Source organism: Pseudophryne corroboree, chromosome 10, assembly GCF_028390025.1.
Source record: "Pseudophryne corroboree isolate aPseCor3 chromosome 10, aPseCor3.hap2, whole genome shotgun sequence".
NCBI classification, from domain to species: Eukaryota; Metazoa; Chordata; class Amphibia; order Anura; family Myobatrachidae; genus Pseudophryne; species Pseudophryne corroboree.
Window position 1 is genome coordinate 117,512,354 of NC_086453.1, and position 9,973 is coordinate 117,522,326.

The following is a 9,973-nucleotide window of genomic DNA, read 5'->3' on the forward strand; positions in this document are numbered from 1 at the left end:
GCACCCTTCTCGGCCGGGCACAAAAATCTAACTGGAGTCTGGAGGAGGGTCATAGGGGGAGGAGCCAGTGCACACCACCTGATCTGGAAAAGCTTTACTTTTTGTGCCCTGTCTCCTGCGGAGCCGCTATTCCCCATGGTCCTTTCAGGAACCCCAGCATCCACTAGGACGATAGAGAAATACTGTAATAATGACTTACTGAGACAGAAGCACATTTTATAGGCCTAAAAGGTTTAAACAGCATCTTTTGAAAGCAACAGTAAAGGCCCATACACGCTGGGCGATTTGAGCTGAAAGCAGCTCACTTTTGGTGTTTTGATCTGCTTTCAGCTCAAAGCCGCCCAGTGTGTATGCCCAAACGATGAGCGGTGAGCGCTGATGCGCGCTCCCGCTTCATCGCTGGCAGCCGCCGTTCATCAACTGGTATTACCAGTAGACAAACGGTGGGATAAGCGGCTTTCCATAGCGTCCTGCTATGGAAACCGCTCACCCCCGCTGACATCGCTGGGCCGGGGGGAAAAGCGCTGAGTGTGTATGCAGCACTGAGCGCTTTTCAGCCCACCGATGTCAGCGATCATCGCTGTTCATACACACTGGGCAAAAACACCCAGTGTGTATGGACCTTTAGTGCCACCTTGAAGATATAGTTAAAAGCAAATGTCCCTATTCATGAAAGGGTAAAAAGTTACAGACAGATTTATCAATCCATGGAGAATGATAAATTGCACGGTGATAAAAGTATCAACCAATCAGCTCTTAACTTTCATGTTACAGGCTGTGTTTGAGAAATGACAGTTGGGAGCTGATTGGTTTGACTGTGTTTTGTCGGTGGACTTATTTTTGCTTTGGCTAACATACTAACCTTATTTCTCTGATGGCTCTTGACATACAGTATATATTAATTTGCTTTTAAATGGGGGAGATAATTTATTAAGTATCAATAGAACAATGAACGTCCTTTTCACTGATGTCAGCCTCTGTTTCTTCACTATGTGAATAGAGGTACAGTACAATCATATCTACAATATAAACACAGACATATTGGCAGCAAAAGGCTTAGCTTTATTTAATTCATTGCCGAAAGGAGTGCAAAAGTATGATCGCAAAGAAAGAACTGGGATACATACAGTATTGTTACCTTGCACAAATAATCTAATTCAAGGTTTCGATGGGGGCCAGCTGCCAGCCCGTTCACAAATCTCAAGGTATCCAAACTCTCCAGTCAGTGTCCCACAGAGACCGATGCTGTCGCTAATCCCAGTATGGTGGAATCAGTCTAAACCAGAGATGTCAAACTCATGGTCATCCAGCTGTTGTGAAACTACAAATCCCAGCTGATCAGTGGAAGGTATGCTGGCAAAGCATGCTGGGACTTGTAGTTTCACAACAGTTGGAAGGCCACAAGTTTGACATGCCTGGTCTAAACCCATGTATTGGCAGAGAGAGCACCTCAAGACCTACAGCAAGACAACCACTGTTACCAAGCTTTTCCATAAAATAATAAAACCAACAATCACAATATGTGGATTAGGGGATGGGATTAGCCAATAGACCTCCCACCTAATGATAAATAGAATCTGGTTGCTATGGGCAACCTCTCCACTTTAATAAACTTGCACTTTAATAAATATATCCCCTAATCTCTCCTTAAAGTTCAATTAATCATGAATTGCACAGTTTATTACATCATTCAAGGTACATCAGGCATATTCGTATGGGATGGCGCTAACGTCCATTGTCAGGAGAAATCTCATACACCTCAGCAGAAGCTACTGTACCATCTGGAGTTGTGAGTCAGTGCATGACGGTAAAGGCTGATATGTTGCACGATAGAGAATATGAATAGCTGAAAAACCACAAATGGTAGAATAATGTGCTCTATTATTTGCACTTTAAATACAAGATTTACTGTAGATATTATATATTGATTAGGATTATTAGCTGGTTTCCAAAAATCATTAATTCTCTTTTAGAGTCCATGCTATTCTTATATAATAGTCCATAATTCTTAATTATCACTAAATTACTGACTGGATTTTTTTAAGTGATCATTTTGTCAGACAGAGAGTACTAACTTATGTGATTAGTATCGCAATGCGATAAGAGCTGCCCCTTGTGAAGTCTGTGCTGCTGGGTGAGAGGTTGTGTGCGGATCTCCTCCACCTTTCAGCCTCGGGAGGTGACGTCTGCAGGGAGTCCCGGCTCCTCCTGCTCCTCCCTGCAGCTGGAAGGACAGCTGGCTGTATTGCTGGGGAAGGAGGAGGTTGCAGGATCCGGGAGAGCGCCGGGATGCTGGAAGTGCACAAGTTAGGGGGGACAGAGTGAGTGGGGCTGGGCGGTGGAGGCGGCAGGATGCGGAAAGAAGCCCATAGGCTTCTGTAGGGTAACGCCAGAAATAGCTGGCGTTACCCTCCACATTGGTAAACGGGTGGCCGTGGGTTAGTACATTTGAAAATGCAGAAAAACTGGGTTTTTACCACATTTTTTCTTTAGTACATCCTGCTGATAGTTCAGGAACCCAAGATAAATTGGTTCATGCAATACAGCTATAATAAAGAATGTGACAGTTGTGTAGAATTTGCAAACTAGTTTATTGATATGATATGTATTTGTTAGCACAATAAAATCCTAATAAGTTGCTGTATTTTATAAAGACTTAATGGCGCTGGACCTGTAATGCAAACTAATTCACTCTGAACTAACATTTTGTGGGTTTTGCATACTGTACATGTAACTATTCCATTCCCCATCTATTACTTAATATTGCATTAATATTGCATTTAAGCCTCTCAGTGTAATATAGTAATAATAATTAAGGAATTTAAGATATTAGTCTGAAGCCCAGAACTTCCCCATTCAAACCAAATGGTGGAAGTATGATTTTGACAGTAGTCTATATAAAGTGAGGAGGTCTCTCTATATCCCATGGCAGAAATATTCTTCTTTTTCCCTGGAACTTGGAGTATGAGGCTCGCAGTGACACTTTGGATGGTGAGCTTAGGTCTCACATTGAGTGAGCGTTGGTAATATAAATGTTTCAGGTGACGATCAAGTACAAGAAGAAAAGGCTTCAGCAGGAGCCATGGTTATTGGAAATCTTACATCTGACCATTATTATATCAAACTATTGTACTACAGTATGTTATTAGTAAATTTGGCCTCAAATAGGAGCCTGCAAAACCATTGTACTCATATTGGCAAACAGTTTTGTATGTATACAAAAAATGGTCCCACACCCCGTCAAAATGTTTCTCTATTGTATTGTATGTATGTATTAGTGCTTTTTTAGGGGGCTTACTCAGGAGCATGTAGTGCCGTGACTTTTTATGTGTCATTTGTAATTCTTATAACAAGTCCAGAAACAGGATAAAGTCAGTGAAATAATTAATAAGCATATGAATTCATACAGAGTGCACAGCCTACTATAATTCTTGCACATACTGTTGTTTTCTGAGGTTTTACTGCATTTGCAAAAAGAACTGTCCGCAGCAGATATCGTAGATGTGTGTTCTGGTCTCGCAGCACAGAATTCTATGGTGCTGCGATGTCACATGCATCAAGCGCCAGAATATGTAATGGGGCCCACACACGGTGATATTTGTGCTAGGGGAGATTTGAACCTATACCATCTGTGCTGTGCGATATGGACAAAGTGGGGTATGCTATTCTCTAGGTTGACAAGACTTAGGTTGACAGTGTTTAGGTCGACCACTATTGGTCGACAGTAAGTAGGTCGACATGGGTTCTAGGTCGACAGGGACTCTAGGTCGCTATATAGTACTAGGTCGACATGACAAAAGGTCGACATGAGTTTTTCAAATTTTTATTACTTTTTTTGAACTTTTTCATACTTTACGATCCATGTGGACTACAATTGGGAACGGTAACCTGTGCCAAGCGCAGCGAGGCACAGTGCCCGAAGCATGGAGAGAGAAGCGAGCCATGCGAGGGTACACAGTGCACTAATTGGGGTTCCCCGTCACTCTACGAAGAAAACACCAAAAAATTATAAAAAAACTCATGTCGACCTTTTTCATGCCGACCTAGTACATGTCGACCTAGAGTTCCTGCTGACCTAGAAACCATGTCGACTTACTTACTGTCGACCAATAGTGGTCGACCTAGACACTGTCGACCTAAGTCTATTCTATCTAACATACCACACCCACTATTTGAACTACATGCTATTTAAACTACATCCGATTTTGAATACACTACAATGTACTATGGGGGTCATTCCGAGTTCATCGCTCGCTACCGATTTTCGCAGCGCAGCGATCAGGTGAAAAAGCGGCATTTATGCGCATGCGCAAAGCCCGTTGTGGTTGTGCACAGGTTCTAGCGAAGTTTTTCTTTGCACTGACGGCCGCAAGAAGATTGACAGGAAGGGGGCGTTTTTGGGTGTCAACTGACCGTTTTCAGGGAGTGTTTGGAAAAACGCAGGCATGTCTGGAAAAACGCAGAAGTGGCTGGGCGTTCGCTGAGCGGGTGTATGACGTCAAGTCCGGACACGAGTAGGCTGAAGTGATCGCAAGAGCTGAGTAGGTTCAGAGCTACTCTGAAACTGCACAAACTGTTTTTGCAGAGCTCGGCTGCACAAGCATTCGCACTTCTGCTAAACTAAAATACACTCCCCAGTGGGCGGCGGCATAGCGTTTGCACGGCTGCTAAAACTAGCTAGTGAGCGATCAACTCGGAATGACCCCCTATGTGTGCTGTAGTACAAAAATACCTGCCTGCACATACTATTTTGCCTTGAGATATGGACTAGATGGAACGCGCTTTGCATCGCAAGGGACTATACACACGGTACTATTTGAACTAGGGGGTAATTCCAAGTTAATCGCAGCAGGAAATTTTTTAGCAGTTGGGCAAAACCATGTGCACTGCAGGTGTGGCAGAGTAACATTTGCAGAGAGAGTTAGATTTGGGTGGGTTATTTTATTTCTGTGCAGGGTAAATACTAGCTGCTTTATTTTTACACTGCAAATTAGATTGCAGATTGAACACACCACACCCAAATCTAACTCTCTGCACATGTTATATCTGCATCCCCTGCAGTGCACATGGGCCCTCATTCCGAGTTGTTCGCTCGCAAGCTGCTTTTAGCAGCATTGCACACGCTAAGCCGCCGTCTACTGGGAGTGAATCTTAGCTTAGCAAAATTGCGAACGAAAGATTCTCTAAATTGCGAATAGAAATTTCTTTGCAGTTTCTGAGTAGCTCGATACTTACTCTGTCACTGCGATCAGTTCAGTCAGTTTCGTTCCTGGTTTGACGTCACAAACACCCCCAGCGTTCGGCCAGACACTCCCCCGTTTCTCCAGCCACTCCCACGTTTTTCCCAGAAACGGCAGCGTTTTTTCGCACACAGCCATAAAACGGCCAGTTTCCGCCCAGAAACACCCACTTCCTGTCAATCACACTACGATCACCAGAACGAAGAAAAAACCTTGCAATGCCGTGAGTAAAATACCTAACTTCTTAGCAAATTTACTTGGCGCAGTCGCAGTGCAAACATTGCGCATGCGCAATTAGCGGAAAATCGCTGCGATGCGAAGAAAATTACCGAGCGAACAACTCGGAATGAGGGCCATGGTTTTGCCCAGTTGCTAACAGAATTCCTGCTGCGATCAACTTGGAATTACCCCCTCGATGCGATGCTATATGAAATAAAAAGATCACATAGCGTCCAATAATTGTATTGTGTGTGGGCCCCCTAACTCTCTGCAGTTTGTAGTGAAGATAGCGAGGATACTCATCATTAATGATAGCATTATAAATGCGATCATTAATACATCTCATCCTAGGTGAGTACCGTTTCCTCTTTACCATGAATATGAATTTGCACCTTCAATACAAATGGATCATTTTTCCTACTTTTCTCACTTTAGTAAATATAGACAGATTAATGGTATTTGTCCAACCATTTTTATAATGCAGGGCACCTGTTCCTGACGTATGTTACCTGAAGCCATTGCCTCTCAACCAGCATCTTGAATCTACAGTCAGGAATGGGCAGAGGTGAGGCGTCTGCCCTTAGATCACTGTGATCCAAGATCACAATCTAACAGCAGACTGAATTCTGTAAATCTGATGACTATGTGCCTGTTCTATGGGCTCACTGCGATCAGTGTCCTGTCCTGCACTGAACTCAAAGTCACCGTTAGAGCTCTCTGCACGAAGACATTGAGCCATGTAATGGTAATGTGCACCAAGGTCTGTGCTCCACAGCAGTGATTCTGAATAATTTTCCTCCTGGCTAACCCTACCTTCCCTCCCCCAGCAGTCCATTTCCATTATATTATATATACCACCAACATTTGCAGTGTAATAAATTTGTAATGAATACAATTGTCATTGGATAAAATGTTTCAGGCATCGCTATATATGAAAGCAATAAAAGTGCTATAAACAAGATTTAAAAAAAAAAGAAAAAAATGTCACAAGAATAGAATAATATATATATTTCTCACATATAACAATTTATGGGGAAAATAAATAATAATGTACAATAAAACTATAGTCCATGTATGCTTTTTTTTTTTTTTTTACAGGGACACAGGTATTAACTTTTTTAATTTCCCTAGATATCCTTATAACACTGTGTTCCCCATGTGTCCGAGGGATGCTAGACGGGATCAGGTGGTCGAAATACCGACGCTGGATTCCTGACTGACGGCATTAGGCCGGCGTCTAAATACCAAAGGGGGTCGGGATCCCGGTGTCAAAATACAGATGCCCAGAATCCCGAACGTTCTTTCAGCAGGACACTGAGGGGGTGGAGGTTAGGTTTAGGCATTAGAAGGGAGGTTAGAGTTATGGTGCAGGGACGGGAAAGGTATGGTTAGGTACCGGGGAGAGGGGGTTAAGATTAGGCACTTACAAGGAGGGGTTAGGGTTAGGCACCAAGTGGGGAGGGTTATGTTTAGGAAGTGAGGAAGGGAGGGTTACAGTTAGACACCACCGGGGAGGGTTATGGTTAGGCACCACCGGGGAGGATTATGTTAGGCACCACCGGGGAGGGTTATGTTAGGCACCACCGGGGAGGGTTATGTTACTTTCTGTGGGGCTGTCGGAATTCTGTATGGGAAAGGTATTGGACAAAACATAATGGTCTCTGTATTATACACTGAACCACCAGTCCCTTGTTAATTATGAGCACAATTGACCACCAGGGAACATTCTGTATTTTGTACACTAGCCACCAGACAATGACTTCTGTGGTTTATGCAGGCCATGAGGGATATAAATGTTTTCAGAACAATGGGCAAAGATGCTTTGCATAAACCACATCCCTAAGTCAATAAAAACACATCTATTCTTTAAGCATTACGCATTTCACATTCCGCTCTCATTTAGGTTGGATTATTGCCTGTTGTAGGATTAAAAGTTCTGACCCTGAGATTTCAGAACACCTTTTGATGATCACAAATATTCAGACATCTGTGACAAGTATTTTGCATTTTGGTGAGATGTACAACTGAAAAACCTGGTACAAACATTTGTGCGCATAAGCAAATATGTTTGGTACTGGAAAACCAGCGGAATATGTAAAATTAAAAGAAGCATTTCCAAGTATATTAGCCAAGAGCATGCACAGATTAAGTAGCATCAGAACATCTTGATTGGCAAATGTTAGTGGGGAAACGTGTTAGGCTAATACATATAAAAAAGAAAACATTTTATCTTAGAACTGTTAAGGTCTAATGTTTAGGTTGCTGTTTTAAAACCCAGAACATTTTTATGACCTGACTTTTGCTCTGCACTTAAAAATCACCTTCTTCCATTTTAAGTCTTGAATGCATAATAATAATAATACAGTTCTATTCCCACTTAATCTGATCAACTATATGAAGTGGTCGGAGTACTACACAAATAAACGTTCCAAGTTAAACATATACAGTGTTAAAAACGAAATACTTACAGCGGACACATTTCATGAGTACATGGAGCACAAAACTGCAAGCAAAGCAACGTTAACATTAGGCATAGCGTAAGATGTCTGACTAATTTAGGCAGTAGCGTATGACAGCTAAGATATAGTGTATATATATATATATATATATATATATATATATATAAAAACATTGACTTTATTCAGCATTGTTATAATTAATATAATGCTGCTATGTATTCCAAAGTAATACTGTAAGGTATAAGCGGACAACAGCTTATATCTATCTATATACGTGTATATACTGTGTATATATATATATATATATATATATATATATATATATATATATATATATATATATATATATATATATACACACACACACACACATACATGCATATACAGGGAGTGGATAGCGCCACTCTCAGCGGAATTGTACAAAAGGAACAGCACACAAACATATTATAGAAATACTTTGATTACGATTTTGGATGTGGTATAACGTTTTCTCATACTGATACATTTTAATTCAGAAGTTGATTATTCCAAATATATTTGTGTTTTTCCAAATGCAGCAATATTTGTTTTATTCCATTATTACACTGCCAGATCCTTATCTCCAGTCCTAACAATAGCACCTGGAACCACCCTGGTCAGAACATGGCTAACGTTCCCATACAGTAACAGGCACAGGCATTTTGAACATAAGCCATCGCTGTTAGATAATAATAATAATAATAATAATAATAATAATAATAATGAGAGCAGACGGCTAATGCAGAAATGTAACAAGAATGTCAATTTAGCTGAAATATTAAACAAATAAACAACATTTTTCTTTGTCTCCATGTAGAGACCATCTTCTCACATCTACTGTAAAAGTCCCTGAAGATTTCTGTGGAACATTAGCCTGCTCAGACCTTTATCGCTTGTGCGTCTGCTGCACTTAGCTCTGAACTTTGCTATGCCCTGAAGCAAGTTGTGTGTTGTCTCTTCTAGGAAAAGATTACAACTACAATACATAATGGCAGCACTATACCTCCAGGGAGCTCCGCAGGGCCACAGGTTGCTCTGTATTCATCCACATCGCCGATCCACAGTTTCTTGTAGCAGAACTTCCATAGCCCAAAATGGGCAGCCTCACAGGTCATGCTGTGGTTCTGCTTGTACGTATTCACCTCCACCCAAAACTCTGTCCCAACTGCAAGCACAGAAAGGGTAACCCCTATGAGAGCCACAAAAAAGGCCAGTTTGATCTTGCCCTCTTGTGCATCAGTCAAGCCCTTTCCACGCTGTCCTCTACCTCGTCCAGAGAAGCGCTGCTCCTCCTCTTGCATGAAAAAATTAGGCCACATCATTTGTGCAGCTGGGCTTCTTCCTTCCACCGAGAGAATTGATTTCGATAACCAGTACGGTTTCCACCCTCTTCTTCCCTTCTGCGATCTTCCTTCTCTTTTCTGTTATTATTAAGGTTGCTGAAAGGCAATCTGCTGTAAATTACACAGGCTACAGAGACGCAGCAGGGACTTCAATGTGCTCTCCCCCTTTCTGCTTTCGCTCTCCCCCTCTTGCTGTTACACATAGAAGCACACACATGGCCTGGAAATAATCTCTGCACCTGTTACATTCATCAGATCTCCCAGGCAGAGCTGTTATTTTAAGTTTCCCTTAAAGGCACTTGCCTGATGCGCAGGCGACGGAGATCAGAATGAGGCTACAACAAAATTAAGTTAACTTATCACAGTTCAGCCCTAGATGATATGTGCAGCCATCCTAGCTTCTGCTGTATCATCCGTATTGATGCTGCATGTTATTTGTGCTAGATCTTATTATTATGATATCAGATTTCTTCAGCACAGTAGGAATCGTGGGGCCATTTGCAGCCCGCTGTCATGTTATTTAGTAGCTTCTTTAGGGCTTAGTAAGGCCTAATGTTGTGCAGTTTTGTGTGGTGTATTGTACAGACTATCATAAACAAAGAATCCTGCAAAATGCTAAAACCTGCTGCTTGAAATAAATACAAGTAAACATCTTGGCTGATTGCATCCAAGACGTCTCTTAGCAAATGATCTA

At 41.8% G+C, this 9,973-nt stretch overlaps 1 protein-coding gene across 1 annotated transcript in view; it reads right to left on the reverse strand.

Annotated features, from left to right (window-relative positions):
- CACNG6 (calcium voltage-gated channel auxiliary subunit gamma 6) overlaps nt 1–9,673 on the reverse strand; it is a 257,360-nt gene extending 247,687 nt beyond the window's left edge. Inside the window, exon 1 of the mRNA XM_063942762.1 lies at nt 8,940–9,673. Coding sequence (XP_063798832.1) covers nt 8,940–9,258 — 319 coding nt within the window. The 5' untranslated portion in view covers nt 9,259–9,673. The remainder of the gene's footprint in view (nt 1–8,939) is intronic.
- Nucleotides 9,674–9,973: the final 300 nt, after the last annotated feature.